This window comes from Neofelis nebulosa, chromosome 3, assembly GCF_028018385.1.
Source record: "Neofelis nebulosa isolate mNeoNeb1 chromosome 3, mNeoNeb1.pri, whole genome shotgun sequence".
NCBI classification, from domain to species: domain Eukaryota; kingdom Metazoa; phylum Chordata; class Mammalia; order Carnivora; family Felidae; genus Neofelis; species Neofelis nebulosa.
In genome coordinates, this window is record NC_080784.1 from 103441297 (window position 1) to 103459809 (window position 18513).

At 35.1% G+C, this 18513-nt stretch overlaps 1 protein-coding gene across 10 annotated transcripts in view; it reads right to left on the minus strand.

Moving 5' to 3' along the window:
- BLTP1 (bridge-like lipid transfer protein family member 1) overlaps positions 1 to 18513 on the minus strand; it is a 215204-nt gene that overhangs the window by 28985 nt on the left and 167706 nt on the right. For 7 of the 10 annotated variants that reach the window (XM_058721464.1, XM_058721463.1, XM_058721465.1 and 4 more), the window contains 11 exons: positions 15165 to 15224; positions 13113 to 13339; positions 12166 to 12366; positions 11842 to 11972; positions 10183 to 10306; positions 7959 to 8068; positions 7204 to 7294; positions 6550 to 6612; positions 3034 to 3287; positions 2016 to 2231; positions 114 to 294 (listed from right to left, as the gene is read on the minus strand). In XM_058721464.1, the coding sequence (XP_058577447.1) occupies positions 114 to 294; positions 2016 to 2231; positions 3034 to 3287; positions 6550 to 6612; positions 7204 to 7294; positions 7959 to 8068; positions 10183 to 10306; positions 11842 to 11972; positions 12166 to 12366; positions 13113 to 13339; positions 15165 to 15224 (1658 nt within the window). The remainder of the gene's footprint in view (positions 1 to 113; positions 295 to 2015; positions 2232 to 3033; positions 3288 to 6549; positions 6613 to 7203; positions 7295 to 7958; positions 8069 to 10182; positions 10307 to 11841; positions 11973 to 12165; positions 12367 to 13112; positions 13340 to 15164; positions 15225 to 18513) is intronic. The other 3 variants (XM_058721469.1, XM_058721467.1, XM_058721470.1) reach the window with 3 other exon arrangements.

Sequence of the window (18513 nt, forward strand, 5' to 3'; positions counted from 1 at the left end):
AGAAATTACATATTAATATTAATATAATTAACATTAATAAATGATATATTAATATTAGAATATAAAGATAATTAATGATGCATATAATACAACCTAGACTTTTAGGTTTTTACCTTTACATCAACTCCAGGAATGTAAAATACTGTTGTTTCTAAGTCACTAGGTTTTGTCTGTAGAGATGATGGCACTTTCTTGCCAGTCATTAAATGGGTAGTAGAAGCATAATTAGTTTGAAACTTCTTCTTTTTTGAAGGAGAATCTTGATCTAAGCTCCTGGAACTTCTATCATAACTCCTATAAACAGAAAAATATTTTATCTTTTTTAAAAAGGACATTTATCTCCTTTTGTTTAAAATCAAACTTTTATTTATACAGTAAGTGGAATGTAATCCTTCATTAATAAAGTTGAAAAAGTAAAGCTTATTAGCATCTCTAGCTAAACTGGTTAATGCCTTGCATGGATGATGTTTATGTTGTATTTTCCCTAACTACATAGGGGAGTTATCTTTATTCTTTCCTGAGGCCGCAATTGTTTCACATGAACATAGCAGGCTGAGGCAAATGAAATTGCCCTTTACGTAGGTAAAAACAGCTGAATATCGGCAATTTATTATAACAAATTAACATTCTTATCATTACTACTACATTTGTAGGAATTCAATTGTGTGTCTTTTCATCTTCTCATTTTATTCATTTTATAAAACCCTCCTTAGACAAATAGACCATTAAAAAAAAATTTTTTTTTTTAACGTAATCTCTACACCCAATGTGGGGCTCAAATTCACAATGCCAAGATCAAGAGTTGCATGCCCTAATGACTGAGCCAGCCGGGTGCCCCTAAAAATCTTTTATTATGAAAAATTCAAAAAGTAAACAGAATGGTACAGTGAACCCCTAAGGCTCCAGCTTCAACAACTGTCAGCATTCTGCCCTTTTTTAAAAATCTACATTTCTACCTCCTCCCCATCCCTTCAATTGTTATTTTCTTCAGTTTTTATTTATTTATTTTTTAAGAAAGAGAGAGAGTGAGAGAGAGTACAAGCAGGGGAGAGGGGCAGAGGGCGAGAAAGAGAGAATCTTAAGCAGGCTCCATGTCCAGTGCAGAGCCCGACATGGGGCTTGATTTCACGACTCTTGAGATCATGACCTGAGCCAAAGTCAAGAGCTGGATGTTCAACTGACTGAGCCAGCCAGGTGCGTGCCTCTTTAGCTCTTTTTTAGATTAGGTCAAAGAAAAGCAAAGGAAAAAATTCAAGAAAAAATAATCTAATCTTAAACCTATTTATACCACCATTTTTTAAATGATGGAAACAAATGGTAAAGCTGCAGTTATATCCTAAACGACAGTCCAGTATACTGAGGCCTCTGTGCCACTGTTTCCCAATCTTTATCTCTATTTGAATTCATCAAAATTCTGAATAACCAAGATGTCTCAGTGTACTGCACTTGTCTTTATAATAGAAATGTGCACGATACAAGGAGAATTCCAAAGATACAATTCTTTTAGTTAAATTGCTAGAATCAGGGGCGCCTGGGTGGCGCAGTCGGTTAAGCGTCCGACTTCAGCCAGGTTACGATCTCGCGGTCCGTGAGTTCGAGCCCCGCGTCGGGCTCTGGGCTGATGGCTCGGAGCCTGGAGCCTGTTTCCGATTCTGTGTCTCCCTCTCTCTGCCCCTCCCCCGTTCATGCTCTGTCTGTCTCTCTCTGTCCCAAAAATAAATAAAAAACGTTGAAAAAAAAAAAATTAAAAAAAAAAATAAATAAATAAAATAAATAAATAAATTGCTAGAATCTAAATCTGACATCCATTTCCAGTTGCCAGAAAATTTTATACACTTGTTTAAAGAAATAGTATATTATACAAATAACCACTCAAACTTTGCAGGTATGATTAAATCCACTCTTTAAATCTGCATTTTGGGACATGGGTGGAAAGTTTGTTGTAATTCAGTGATATATAAATAGTATTTCTAACAAATGAAATTACACGTACCATTTTCTGACCAATTTCTTACCTTCTCAAACTTATTTCGTCATGTTCTTGTAGAAGGGTAGTTGGGTGTAGCACACATTTTCCACTATCAATTTCAACACGTATATCAAGTTCAAAGTCAATATTTCTCTCTGTAGCTGTGCCACTAAGACTTCGGTTGACTGGAGCTGTGGGCCAGCGTTCTGTAAATAGTTGATGAACAGCGGCGAAACCTGTTGCCTTTTTACGGGATGTATGTCTAGAGAAAGAAAACTGATCATTACACTGTATTAAATCGAAAAAATTTTCAACAAACTATTTTCCAATATCTTACGTGAGCAACAGTCTGTAAATAAATTTTACTATTTTATAAATTCATACATACAACTCAACTAGTTCATACTATTGAAGATTTTCCGAAGTTTGATGGAGTCACATTTTATTCAGCAACGACGCACTCAGTAACTATCACGTGCTGAGCAACATGCTAGGTGCTGATGACACAGACAGCATCACTGCTATTAAGGTGTCTAAATATTGGTGTATGAAATATAGTCTACATTTTCAAGGAGATTTCGTATTGGAAAATTGTAAAATGTTACTTTCCTGATTTTATTAAAAGACTGAAGAATAGGGAAAGAAAAAATTATGGGGCGCCTGGGTGGCGCAGTCGGTTAAGCGTCCGACTTCAGCCAGGTCACGATCTCGCGGTCCGTGAGTTCGAGCCCCGCGTCAGGCTCTGGGCTGATGGCTCGGAGCCTGGAGCCTGTTTCTGATTCTGTGTCTCCCTCTCTCTGCCCCTCCCCCGTTCATGCTCTGTCTCTCTCTGTCCCAAAAATAAATAAAAAATGTTGAAAAAAAAAAAATTAAAAAAAAAAAAAAATTATGCCACATGGAGCTAAATTACATTAGTAAGCCACAGATATGTCTCTTAGTCTCACTCTGGTGAGGCAAATTAAGATTTCTTTCTATAAAAGTTAATAGTTACACATAATGCTTTAAAGATCAGTTCTAAACTCTGAAATACTGCATGAGCATCTCAAAACAAAAAGGCTACTTACGAGGGTTTCCTGTAAATATAAAACCTTTCCCTCTCATGATCTTCATCCTTTTCATCCTTCTCAGAATCTTCACTAGTGGAAGACAAACTGTCATCCCGTCGGCCCTCTTCAGGTTGGAATGGAATGCCTGTTGAAAAGCCTCCTGGAGTTTTGGAAGAGCTGAACACAGAATATGATCCTTCACTGTTTGATGAGTAATGGGAGGGACCTTCAATGGTTACTGACAAAAGGTCCAGTTCTGTCTCCTCTGGAAACTGATTGTAAAAAGAGAAAACATGAAATCAGGTTCATTTTATGTATCTTTTCTTAATTAAAAAAAGAGAAAGAGAAAGAACATGTTTAAACGTTTAAAATTCCCTCAGACTTGAATTTCCTCACTCTGAACTGAAAGAAAGGTCAGATTTATGAACATGAAGTAGCACACCGAGGAGGGAAGCAGGAAAGTCACATGATTGACAGAGTGAAATTTACTTTACAGAAGCCTCTATCATCCTGTTAATTAGTACATGTTGTGTAATTGTTTAAGTTAAACATGCTATGGGGACAAAGCAAATAATGTGATCAACTGTAAATCAGAAGGGCAAGAGAGCAATTAGCAACAGAAGAGCATGCAGTGTCAGTACAGAAAGTACCTCATGCTTCTAGATGCTTTTTGTAGATATATACTTTTTTGCATTAAAGCAAATTTTTTTTTTTACTTTTTATTTTATTATTTTTTTTATTCTCAAGTTAGTTAATATACAGTGTAATCTTGGCTTCAGGAATAGAACCCCGTGACTCATCTCTTATATATGACACCCAGTGCTCATCCCGAAGAGTGCCCTTCCTTAATGCTCGTCACCCATTTAACCCACCCCCATCAACCCTCAGTTTGTTCTTTGTATTTAAGAGTCTCTTACGTGGATATATTTTTTTAACGTTTATTTATTTTTGAGAGAGAGAGAAAAAGTGTGAGTTGGGGAGGGGCAGAGAGACAGGGGCACAGAGGATCTGAAGTGGGCTCTCTGGTGACAGCAGAGAGCCCAATGCAGGGCTTGAACCCATGAACCATGAGATCATGACCTGAGCTGAAGCTGGACACTTAACCAACTGAGCCACCCATGTGCCCCTGCTTTTTTTTTATTTATTTTTATTTACTTATTTTTTAATTTTTTTTTTTTTTTTTTTGGAGAGAGACAGAGACAGAGACAGAGTGTGAGCAGGGAAGGGGCAGAGAGAGGGGAGACACAGAATCCAAAGCAGGCTCCAGGCTCCAAGCTGTCAGCACAGAGCCAGATGTGGGGCTCGAACCCACAAACTGTGAGATCATGACCTGAGCTGAAGAAACAAGTTCCTAATTGATTAAAGACAGATGTGCAAATAGTTATGTAATTAAGATATCAAACTCAAGAATATTATTTTTTAAGATGAATAGTTTATTATAAACACTGTGTCACTGAGGATTTCACCAGGAGGCCACTGTCTTTAAGGTCAAAAAAAAATAAAAACAAAAAAACAACAACAAAAAAACTTCCTATGATCTAATTTGTATTCCCTGTTTTGAGAGTTGCTTAAATATCCCTTGAAAATGTGAAAAGCCTTTGTAAAGTGTAACGTGCAAAGGAATGAAATCTATTGATTCTACTATTAGATACAACAAAATTAGATACATAAAAATAGACTATTATAATCAAAATTTCAAACATGCAGAGTCCAGCTTTTCCTCACTTTTTATAATATACATGTTATTTAGTAAATATGTAAGGTTTTATTTATCAGAACATATTCAATTTTTAAAAGTGTAGTATGAGTTTGTGTGAATATCCCTTTGTCTTATATTTATTTTATATTTAGCCATGCCTTAATCTATTTTGTAATTTATGATTTTTATATACTACTTTTTACAAATAGCATACATTACTATTTAAAAATAGGATTTGAACCAATTCAAATATTAATGCCCTTAAGAACCACTTAATCATTTCACAATATAAACATATATCAAATCATTAGTTGTATGTCTGATACTAATGTTACATGTCAATTATATTTCAACTAAAAAAAGAAAGTTAGATGGGGAAAAATCAATTAGTAGAATCACTCAGTTCAATTCTGTAAATAACTTACTTCCAAGTTCATTTGTAGAAAAAAAATGTTTATCAAGCTCACTATAATCTAATAGTTCTAAAACAAAATTCAGTTTGACTAAATTCAGTGTAACTATAGGATATATACTGAGACTATAACTTAAAAGGGTGGGGAAAGGGAAACAAAATACATGTCAAAGTAAGGTAACTTGACAGAAAATTCTTAGACAAGGATTTATATACCTAGTATACAGCTATATTTTTATAAATTATTTTTTTAATATTTATTTATTTTGAGACAGAGAGCAGAAGCAGAGAAGGGGCAGAGAGAAGGGGGAACAGAGGATCTGAATTGGGCTCTGTGCTGACAGCAGAGAACCTGATGCGGGGCTTGAACCCATGAACTGTCAGATCATGACCTGAGCTGAAGTTGGACACTTAACTGAGTGAGCCACCCAGGCACCCCTACAGATATATTTTTAAAATTCAGTTTACTTTCATGACTTATATTTAGGGAAAATATATGGTTCATAAAAATGTTAATTCAACTTATAAATGATTGTGTAGCACATTTTCCACAGTTTGTACATGAGACTAATTTTTATTTGTATTTTTAAATGTTTATTTTGAGAGAGAGTGTGTGGAGGGGAGGGGAGAGAGGGAGAAGGAGAGGGAGAGAGGGAGAGAAGGAAAGGGGGCGAGAAGGAGAGAGGAAAAGAAGGAGAGAGGGAGAGAGGGAGAGAGAGAGGGAGAGAGGGAGAGAGGGAGAGAGGGAGAGAGGGAGAGAGTGAGAGAGAGAGAGAGAGAGAGAGAGAGAGGAAGAGAATCCCAAGCAGGCTCCATGCTGTCAGTGCAGAGCCCGACACAGGGCTTGATCTCACAAGCCATGAGATCATGACCTGAGCCGAAATCAAGAGTTGGATGCTTAACCAACTGAGCCACCCAGGCGCCCCAAACATGAGAGTATTTTTTAAATGGATTGCTTTTATACATGTATGCTTTTTTATACCAGTGACTCCAAAGAAATAACATTCAAGGATTAATTTGTTTTCTGAGAGAAGTTTAATTCTAGTTTCAATTAGTTAACAAAATTTTTTTAAAGAAAAGATTCATTTTGTAGTTGAATGCAGGAAAAAGAGATGCACTTAGGGATTAGCAAATAACTAATAAATAGCAGTTTTTGATTTATGATTTGGTCAATTTGGTAAGCTGATTTAGTCTTTAATTTTGGAGATTCAATAATACTGTACAAAGTATAGAAATAAAATGTATTTGTGCAAGAGCTTGTAAGACATACATGGTGAAAAAGAATTCAAACAATCTTAAAGCTTTATGTAAAATATTTTTGAGGCCTGAGTTTAGTACAAAATGAGAGAAAGACAATGTGAAAGCAGATTTGAGGGTGGTTAATTAGTTTTAAAGCAAAATTTATGTTGTTCTTAATAAGTACCTGAAAATACCCTTCCCCAGGAGAGCTGGATTGTGGTGTACTTCCCCATATTGTTTTTTTCAACTTAATTAAAATAATAAGAAAATATATAAAAACTCGTGAAAAATAAACAATGGTTTAATAGTAAACAAATCTTCAAAAACAAACATAAAGTTAACATAAAGTTTAACATACGTAAAATTAAATGTAACTTTTAAGCTGACCTTTTCTGACTTCTGGTTTCTACCATTATCACTATACATTCTGAACCAAAATACATAATAAAATACATAAATACATAAAGTATAAACATTCTGCATTTACACTTGTGTAAAAGACCTAATGCGGATTCATACTTGAAAGGAAAATTACTCAACAAAATCTTTCTACCTAAGAACAAGCAGTAGAGTCTTTATTCTTGGTGCAAAACACTAGTCTTGCACTAGGACATACAACTAATGATGTCAGACATACAACACTTGCAGCATGGCTCTCAAATGATGGCACAGAGGCAGTGTCCTGCTGTTTGGTAATTTTTAGATACTTCAGTCATCACAATCCACACTTTCATTGTAGGTAGGAATTAGTATTTTGAAATTGTGTAACTACTATAATTTTGTAATTAATAAAAATTATTTTGCACTGTGTATCTTGAACCAATAGTATCTCTCTTACTGTATCTTGGATATTGAAAGTTACTCTGGGTCCAGGAGATGCTGCATCTACACGGATTTCAGGGAGCTCCTCAGTTTCTCCTATTCGAGAACTGTAAGGAAAATATAAAGTTACAAAACATTAGTATTGTTTTAAAAAAGCCCCTGGACTTTACAGAAGTCTCACAAATGACATTAACATTCTAAAGATTTCTAAATATTTACCTTATCCAAGGGTTAAATTTTTGGTATTCCATTTCTTAACCTGTAGCATACTATTAAAAAAGCACTGAAGGTTTTGATTAACATGAGATTTTCTGAAACTAAACCATGTAAAAATTTATACTTCTTACTTCAAGTGCTCATTTATTAGTAAGACAGTATTTTTCTTTAATATGTAAAATTTCCATTTCTTCCTATGCTAAATGTGTATGTAATCACACCTTATCTAAAAGTGACAAACTTATAGCAGCAGCTAATAATATGCAAATACTCATTTCTTTGAGTAGTCTATAAGTTTACATATAAACTTGTCTAAATAGCAATGTACTTCTTTACTGAAAAGCACACAATGATTGTGGTATAAATATGATAGAGGAATTCTTCAAACTTTTTAGTTTGACAGTATCCATTATTACCAGTATTTGACTAATGAGGTTTATTTCTGCTCCCTTAATTATGTAATTTCCCCAATTAGAACACAATAAATAAGTAGTGGACATTTGTAAAGGAGTCAGCTATTTTGTTATGTGTTTCAATGGTTGAAATATATATTACCTTGCCCTTTCCATTCGTTTAAGAGGTGGTCTTCCAGAAGCAGAAATGCTTTTTGAACGGCTGTAACTTGGTTTGTAACCCAAACCCCATTTATCCTTTAGGGAAGCAGCCTAATGAAATGGGAGAAGAGTGACTTTAAACAACTGATGGTGTTGTAATATCTGACTACAGATAAAATATTATTCTATTCAACAAATTAGTCTGTTTTTCCCCCAGGTCAATAACATGTCACTTTATTTTTACTTTTTATTAGAGAGTGAGAGAGAGGTAGAGAGAGTACACATGCACATGAGCAGGGGAGGGCCCTAGGGAGAGGGAGAATCTTAAGCAGGGTCCGGACCCAGCACAGCCCATGTGAGGCTGGATGTGGGGTTTGATCTCCCAACAGTGAGATCATGACCTGGAGTCGGATGCTCAACCAACTTGAGCCACTGAGGTGCCCTGATAATGTGTTACTTTAAATTTGACTTTAAATGTCACTTAACAGTATAGGTGGATCAAAGTAGAGCAGGACCTAATGTCATTTAGAAGGAGTGTACAATGAAAATATGAGTCACCAGCTGGCCTGCAAGAGAAAAGAGAAAGATTGGGAGCAGGGGTGAGGGGTACAGAAATAAGGTGAGAAGAAAGAAATGATTAAAAAGTAAAGAACAGCAAAAGAAAATGAGAATTAAAAAGACAGATTCTGGGAGAAAGCTAGGTTGGGGGTGGAAGAGAAAGAGAGATTAAGGGAAAGCAGGAGGGAGAGAGGGAAAGGCTGGGTTTGAGGGCCATCAATCATCTCAAGTACTACCCAAAGGCACTCCTGTGACAGAACTCCATTATAGGATAGGATAGGATAGGATAGGATAGGATAGGATAGGATAGGATAGAAGGGAGGAAGAAGGGGAAGGGGAAGGGGAAGGGGAAAGGGAAGGGAAGGGAAAGGGAAGGGAAGGGAAGGGAAGGGAAGGGAAGGGAAGGAAAGGAAAGGAAAGGAAAGGAAAGGAAAGGAAAGGAAAGGAAAGGAAAGGAAAGGAAAGGAAAGGAAAAAGGAAAGGGAAGGGTGACTTCAACACTCTATTGGTTTCCAAATCCCTCTTCTCCAAATCTGTATCTAGTTGGGAACTAGATATTGAAAAGACTCAAATACAATGGAAATGTGGAATGCAAGAGGACTGAAGGGGAATTGAGGGGGAAATGACAAATGAGGTAAATGTTAAGAATGCTGATACAATTTTGGTAATTTCCCTAATCCTCTCTACCTAGTTTTATCAACAGTCAATTACCAAGTATAAACTACCTCATAAACAGTATGAAAACAGTATTTTAATTCTATTATATGATTGTTAGGCATATGGTAGGAAAAATTTTAAACACAGATTTATGCATTAGAAGTCATAACTATCCATTTATTATTATCAGAAGCCAGTGATGAATAACTCAGATTGGATTTTATTTTCAGTTTAAATAAGTAATTTATAACAGTATTCAAACTAGGGTATCTGGGAGTTTGGGATGATCAAGGAAATAAAGTTCAAGTCAATGAACCCTGGATCTCTACAACCTTTCTCCACTTCCTCTGGCCCTAGCAACTCTGACTTAATGTTTTTTATGTACTGGGGTGTGACCCAAAAACCTTATGCTGGTAAAAAAAAAAAAAAAAAAAAAAAAAATAGAGGTTCTGCTGATTATTAAAAAAAGAAAGGTTAAGAATCTATTTTTTTTTTAAGTACTTTTTCCACTAACAAGATCACCTTAACCCAAAGCAACCTACCTCTATTTGAATACATTTTAGAATTATTTTCTACTGTATGTTTATAGTATATCTATCTACATATTTATTTTACTTGTTCAGCAACTGGACTAAATCCCAAAAAATGTGGTGGGAAGTGGGGTCAAAGGTAAATAACTTGTTCTTTAAGAGACTCAGATTCTAGTACGGACAACTAAACGAACGAAGGGAAAAGAATGAAGTGCTGCGAGTACTTTCCTCATTTTTAAAATGAGGAAAATAATACAGGCTACCTCATACAGCTGTTGTACAGATTTAGTGGGTTGTTAAATATAAAGTGCTTTAAATAGCATCTAGTACATAGTAGATATGAGACATACAAATCAAATGGTATTATCACTAGCAATGGAGGAAGAAAGAGAACATAAGTATCCTTACAAAGTTTCATAAACTAAAAAATAAAAGAATGGTCTACTTTAATAATAAAATTCTTCTTAAATGTCTACTCACTCGCATACTAGACCTCCGTAATTTTTTACGAACGTCTCTTCGAATATCATTCACAGCAACAGATTCTAATTGTTGATAACGTTGAATTTCCTGGTTTATGGTTCCTTCACTTGCACCTAATTTTCTGGATGCAAAACAAATACTGCAATTAGTGTAAAGTAGTAACAAAGTAAGATTGATTTTTACTTGCTCCTTTTTAATTCTTTCACTTCTCAGAATATCGAAGATTATATATGGACAGACCAAAACCCTCCATAAAGTTAATTAAAAAAACTCTAACATTTTAGGAAATGGCTCTTTCCCATTTCTGCATTAAGAGAATCTTTGAGGGGCGCCTGGGTGGCGCAGTCGGTTAAGCGTCCGACTTCAGCCAGGTCACGATCTCGCGGTCCGTGAGTTCGAGCCCCGCGTCAGGCTCTGGGCTGATGGCTCGGAGCCTGGAGCCTGTTTCCAATTCTGTGTCTCCCTCTCTCTCTCTGCCCCTCCCCCGTTCATGCTCTCTCTCTGTCCCAAAAATAAAATAAAAAACGTTGAAAAAAAAAAAAAAAAAAAAAGAATCTTTGATAATCTCATGAAAGTTATGGACCCACTCTACAGAAGAATGTATGTAAAATTCTACATATATTTAAGCCTCAAGTAAGATTTTAGGGAAGTATAGTTTCCTTCAAGTCATTTTTAACCCCTAAGAGCAAAACTCAAACTGTAATGTAAGTCAACAGGAAAATGTGAATCATTATATCATAATTAATTCAATGAATAGTTTTTAGGTAATACCTAAACAATATGAGACAAATATATGCATTTTGTCTGATGCATTTATTTGTCTAAATGCATATATTTGTCTAAAGTCCTCAAATGCAAAAAACACAGGCATAGGTGTACGAAGATTAGAAAAGATAAAGCGTGAATATCACCTCCTGGGAAAACAAAAATGTCAGTTTGATAGGCAGGATATTTAGTCTTCTAGAGCAAGTTATTTACTCAGTACTATGTATCAGGCAACTAATAAAGAAAAAAAATTACCACCACCCACTCCTCTCTCTCTATTCACCCTATATCCACCCTAGTTCTAGAGAACCGCTAGTACAGGCAGGAAAAAAAAAAAAAAAAAAAAGCATGAACTTTGAATTCAGACACACCCAAGTTCAAATTTCAATTTTTTAAACTCTCTGAGCCAGTTTTCTCACCTATAAAGTTTGGATAATGCCATCTAGCCACACAGAAATCCTGTGAGGATTACATTGAAATAACATGTCAGATTCACAATAGGTACTTAATAAATGCTAAATTTGTTTCCTCCCTTAAAAATTTATATTCCAGAAATACCAACGTTAGCAAAAGACTAGTGCAAATGTTAATATGCACATGTGAAAATAGAAGTGTGTATACACATGTAGAGATACATATATGGAATATAAAGTCAGTCATAAACTGCCCAGAAATGGGGAGTTGTGATTAGCACCAGACTAGGACTTCACGCTTAACTTCATCACTAATGAATGTATGGTTTCATGCAAGTTACCAAACTCTTCTGGACCTTGGTGATCTCATTTATAAATTAAAGGGATTGTACTGCCCCAAGTCCAGTCTTTTCCACACTGAAAATTCTATGATTCTACTATTAAAAATATTCTGTTACATTAAAAATCATACACATACTTAAGATCATCTATTACTTTGGCCTGTTCATTCAGTTCTCTGATATCCACTATACGCTTCATGATTTTTCTTCCTCTAAGTTCTCCTGGCTGGCTGCATGATGCTCCTGGTCTTCGATAATCTACAGCTTCCTGAAAAATCAAAACATGTCTGTCAATACCACCCTCAGGTCACATAGCTAATCTATACTATCACAAAAATGACACCTTAAATCAAAGGAAGCATGCAAGAATCAAAGCCATCTATATCAAGTACGATGATTAGAATTCTCCAGTGATTCAAATCCCTTCATTTTCACAAGGAATCTATTTAGTGGCTACCTACGTTTCCCCATGAGTGAGCTCTGCATGCTTTCAAATGGGACTGGCTAGACTGAGGGGAGCCCCACATCTCTGGGTCACACAGATACTCTGCAGGAACAGAATAGCGCTGATTTGGGGGCGTCAGGCCTAGCAGGTGATTTACAAGTCGCTGCCCAAAGGTGAGCTTGTGGCCATCTCCACTTACTGAACTTCCATCTGAACTCTAAATGATAAACAGTAACATTAATTTTTAAAAAATTTCTTCCCAAGAACAAGACTATTTCAGGAAACAAGAGTTAAAGGATATTTTGTTTTAAAAAGTTTTAAGTCAGTACCAGAATGAAAGTAGTGAGTAACTTGATTTTTAACTACCAAATAATTTATACTATAAAATGTATAGACGGAAATACATCTTTTTAAGTGTATACTTCATTTTGTGTGCATGCACTTTGCTTTGAGATCCATTTTTTAGCATCTTTCTTTCTTGACATATAATCCACGTGCCATAAAATTTACCCACTTAAAATGTACAATTCAGTGGTTTTTAGTATATTCACAAAGTTGTACAACCATCATCATAATCTGTTTAGAACATTTTCACCATCTCCCAAATGAAACCTCAAAAGTAACAGCAGTCTCTCTCCCCATCTAAACCTCCCCGACTCTCTCAGCCCTCAGCAGCCACTAATCTACTTTCTGTCTCTACAGGTTTGCTTGCACTTTGCTTTTAATGTTAGTACATTACCTTTAAGTTAAGGCACAAGTTTGTTGACAGTCATTATGAAAACTATCAATTAAAAGACAATATTATAAAAGCAAAAACCAGCATTACAAAATGCAGACACATGGAACCACCATTCTCTTCCTTTACACTTAGCAACTACAATATAATAAATAACACTGAGTTAATCAAATCCCTATTTCAGGGTAAAGGCCAGTCTAGAAAAGTCTAACAGTAAGTTTACTTACAGTATGGATAGTGGGAGACATAGTATCAACTTCATCCTCATCGGACAGGTCAGCTATGTTCACTGAATTGAGATCAGCAATATCATCTATGTCCTCCTCTCCTGTCAGTGTCGTAAGGGTATTGCCCAGAGCATTAAGCCTTTTGCCAATGTTAGGATCCATGTGGACATCAATCCCACACATTTTCCATAATACATTGAGCGTCCATGTTCCAGCACTACTACTTTCTGTTTAAATGAAGAAGTGGCATTTTGTTAAGTCTTGAGTATAAACGTTTAAATAATCCTATATTTAAGGAATAAAATGGATGATAGCCTTGTGTAACAATTAACATCTCACAGCTAGGTCTCTCAGAAACATCAGACTGTGGGATTGACTTCCCTTTGCAAAGTGTGCATCTCTTGTTTCCTCTGTGCAGCACCCTTCTTTCTCCTGTGAACTATAGATTCCCTCTTCTCCCCACCCCCAAGCTGATCTACCTTTCTATGGTTGTAGTGGGAATTGCCACAATCCTCACTCATTAGCCAGAATTAGATAATTAGGCCAAGTAAGAGTCAAAGCTGGAAAACTAAAATCCCTTCCCTAGACTTCAAAACCAGTGGTCCCTTTCTAGTGACTGAGGTTGGAGAGATGAGGCTCATGAGCTGTTGGCAGCCGTGTTTCCTGCCATGTGTAAGGAGGAGGTCAGCACTATGAAGAAAATGAAGCAGCCAGGGAGGAGCAAAGAAGAGTCCTAGTGGGAGTTGAAATCTTGGTTCCTGTAGTTCCTGAGGGCTCCTTGAATTGAGCTGGTTCCTTACCTTCACTGAGATAGCCATTCCTAAGTTTAATTGTGATCCGTATATATCCTTTTAATAAATCCCTTTTGGTTAAGCTAGTTTGAATGGGTTGCTGTCACTTATAAACCTGAGTTCTGAAAAAGACTTTTATGTGACCTTTCTCCAAATAAGTATGTTTACCTCAGTCATCACCCTTTCCTTCTAACATTACTCCTGGAAATTTCTTAACTTTTTCAGTTCTCTGTCAGTGGGACTAGTGGCCTTACTACTTTCTGAGACAATTTACTTAGGATGAGTACCAACGCTAGGCTTGGGGGAAGATAAGGGGAATAGTAAGGAGAGAAAGGAAATCTGCTAACTTTAATCAGCTTCTACTCCCACTGACATTTTAAGAGCCCTTAAATAAATATCTCCCTTTAGCTTACCGTAACTTAGTTATAAGTAAAATAAATAAAAATTTACGCCATGAAATCATCTTAGTCAAGACAGGTTATAACTTTAGAGTTATCTCCTAACTTATTTCCTAAGATACTTTTTCTCTCTAATCCTTTAAAGGTTCTGCTTTCTTGCTCAAGGGAGAAAAAAAAATTCAATGGCTCTCCCTTTGTCCACCAAATTAAGTCCAGACTCCTTAATTTTTTTCCAATATTATTTTTCACATAATTCTGTTCCACCCAGTTTGGACAATTCTAACTAGACATTGTTTTCACAGCATGACTAATATTCTGTCTGCCTGAATTTTCTAATCCATGCCTTCCAGTTATTGCTTAAGAAATAATTTTATCTGTCAAGTCCCTGTTCACGTTTGTTAAAATATTAAAAGAAGCTTTTTCTGATTCCAGTATCCTTACAAATTTGAAAATTTTCTCTCTCTTCAACAAATTTCAGTGGCAATTGGAATTTTATATTTTATTGAACTTATCACTTATTATAGCTTAATTATGCTGCAGAGCCTTAACTATATCAGAATTTATACAGAGTAGAAAGTATATCCTATCCATCTTTGTCTTTCCCAAAACTTTTTGCCATATATTTTATACACAGCAAGTGTCTAATAAATAATTGTTAAATAAATAAAAATATGCTAATATTACAAAAATAGTTTTAAAAAATCAGGGAACATCAGAATTAGTTTAAATAAAAAATTCTTACTGTTAACATAAAGGCTATAAATATACATATATAGATATGTATATATATGTATAAAAGCGCAGAATTCTATCTCATATATATAAGAAGAAAAAAGAAAAAGTTATACCAATTGTGAACCTACCAGCAGCTGCTTGTCCTGTAGTCCTAGAACATACTTCATAGGTGCCATCTGGAACTACACCTGCACAAAAAACCACCCCCCAAAATAGTTTTCAATAAAATTATGCTTGTGATTAAATATTATACTGCAGTGTTTTGCCCAAAGATTAATACCTAAATATAAATAGAATAGAATCACTAGCCTCTTTAGCCTTCAGTTTCTTCGTTTTGTTATTTAAAAAAATTTTTTTTAACATTTTTCATTTTTTGAGAGACAGTACCAGAGGGAGACACATTTCGAAGCAGGTTCCAGGCTCTGAGCTGTCAGCACAGAGCCCGATGCAAGGCTCGAACTCACAAACATTAAGATCATGACCTGAGTCGAAGTCAGGACGCTTAACCAACTGAGCTACCCAGGGGCCCCTTTAGGCTTCAGTTTCTAATCTGCAGAATGAAACGACTACCTTAGATGACTCATAATATTTCATAATTCAACATTTTTTATTTTATGCTTATGAGAACTTAACTGCAACTTTATCTTTACACTCTGCATGTGACAATACCTGACTGACCCTGAAATTCTAGTTTCTAGAGGCTTTGACAATTTGTGCCATCATTGGAATGGTACTTTGATAGCTACTCAAATCTGAGTTGCAGAAATACTACAACATATTTGGGAGAAAGAGTTTATTAAGTGAAAATTTCTATTATGTGGGTTTTTTTTTTTTTTAACATGATGCCAATAACTAAAATCTATAGTTTGAGACGTATGTTACCTGTACCTCACATACAAATTATAGAATATGAGAGAACTAGATCTTGTCCTAGGGTAAAATATTGCCCAATTCACCTTTATAGTCATGGGTATAAAACAGAGCAAAAGAAACTTAGTTAACTCTTCAAATCTAAGAATGCCAGAATGAAAAGAAAACCCTCTGAAATTTGAGTAACATAATTTAGGCCAAATGAAAGCTAGTAAATAAAAAAAAGGATAGAAAACTTTTAGGATTTTTAATCCTAAGAAGTATCAGAGAATTTTTTTTAAATTCAGTTTTAAAAATTATATAAAATCATATATTACGAGCCATGATGAGTTAAAAAGGAATATTAAGATTTTTAGGAGTAGATCCAAATGCTGAAAGTGAGGAGAAGGGAATCAACTAAATCACTCTAATCAAAGAGCTTGAAGTCTTTCAAACTTTTTTTTTCCATGCTACATTTTCAACTTCTAATGGTTTTTATAATTTCTATAAATACATGTTACTGAACAGAGTCTTATCTTTTCTATCTACTTACAGGGTCCTTTGAACTCTTCCTATAGATTGTCCTTTCTAATTTTTACTGTAATTCCTAGAAAACATTATCACCCTAGAGAGGCAATTCCACTGTGCCATCTTTTTTCTAGGGCCTGATTTTAAAATGATCTGTAAAAAAAAAAAATCCTAAGGCATAACTCTACCTTTCCTTGTTTCTCTACCCTAACTCAACCCTTTTTTGTCAAAAATATTAAACGTTGTTTATATTCTATTTATTATTACTAACAAAAACTAATCTGCCCCTTTTATAATTTAGAATTCTTAAATCAATGAAGCAACCACTCGTCTGCTTCCTTCCCAAGACACCAAACCAAAAACATGTTATAAACAAGTCATTTAATATCCTACAAAACCTAAAATAAACCATGATTGTTATCACAATTATCAGCATGTTTGTATTCTACTTGGTATATATACTCTGAGGTGCTGAGTTATTATTTATGCATTTTTAATATATTTTTGATTTTGATTCAGAGGCACATTTCTCATGCATTTTCCTTTTATAATAAACTGTTTAAGAAAGGTATTCTTCCTTTGCTTCCAAAATATTCTATCCATTTTAATGATTATAATAATGGCAGGGGCGCCTGGGTGGCTCAGTTGATTAAGCGTCCGACTTCAGCTCAGATCATGATCTCACGGCTTGTGGGTTTGAGCCCTGCATCAGGCTCTGTACTGACAGCTCAGAGCCTGGAGTCTGCTTCAGATTCTGTGTCTCCCTCTCTCTCTGCCCCTCCCCAGCTCATGTTTGGTCTTTCTCTCTCTCTCAAAAATAAACATTAAAAAAAATTTTTTTTAAATAAAAAAAATAATAATGGCAAAGATGTCATCTTAATACAAATCAGTAGATCTAAATTTATTTTAAGAAAAAAATAGACAAGAATTATAGTGATTTTTAAAAGTTTTTAATATTTTTATTTTGAGAGAAAGAGGAACAGGGAGAGAATCCCAAGCAGGGTCCAGGCTCTCAGCTCAGAGCCCAACATGGGGCTTGATCTCATAAACCGTTAGATCATGATCAGAGCCTAAATCAAGAGTCAGATACTCAGCTGACTGAGCCACCCAGGCGTCCGGAGTTACAGTGATTTTTAAAAATAAATATAACAACTGTGTAAAATATTATTTGTAAAGATTTCTGATCCAGGCTATTTTTGGTCTTTTGAATATTGGGCATAAGTACTTTGATATCAAGGCTTCTTAGTAACCTGAAGTATTTCAGAGAAATCCCAGTATTTTATATGAATTACCTAAATGAGAAGCATACAATACTGAGAATTTCACCTATAGTTTTATCTAAGTTTTAATCAACATGGAATGTCAAAACTTCAATTTTTGATATAAAAATAATGAAGAATATTCTTGTTCTTTAAAGAATACCCAGAACTGGAAAGATTTTCTTCCAGTGGAGAGGGCAAAAGAACTGCATAAACAACCGCATGCTACCTTTTGTAGAGTAAGTATTAATTTTGGCTTAGAGACTGGCTGAGGAATTTTAGTTCACAACCTTTAATTCCTCAAATGCAGTTTTTTCTTTTTTATAATATTAATGGTGATTTGTTAACTCTGCTATAATATTTAATATATTAAAATAAAAACAAGCCCATATACTTTCAAAATTGTATATAAACACAGCTTTAGTAACTCCCAACCTCCAGTATTATGGAATTGGAAGAATTCACACAAGTTATACTCTGTAGCTTACAAATTTAGACATGTGGATTTATTAACGTCAATATTTTGTGGCTGGAGTTCCTGTTCCTGGTTATCTACAGCCTGTTCTATGTTATATGATGAACTAGTTCTTACACAATTATCACTTTCTTTCAAGATCTCCACGGAACAAAGATGCTTTATCTGGTCATTCATGAATCAACTACAGGAACAAATCAGGTAGTAAAAAAATCTTCAACTGTTATACTATTAAGCAGAATGCCTAATTGGTTTACTTACCCAAACTACTGAAACCAGACATTTTTCACAAATATGAACATTTAACTAGAAATAGTTCTTATTTCACAAAGTCCAAGAACATTCCTATAGCTGAGCATCCTTTGG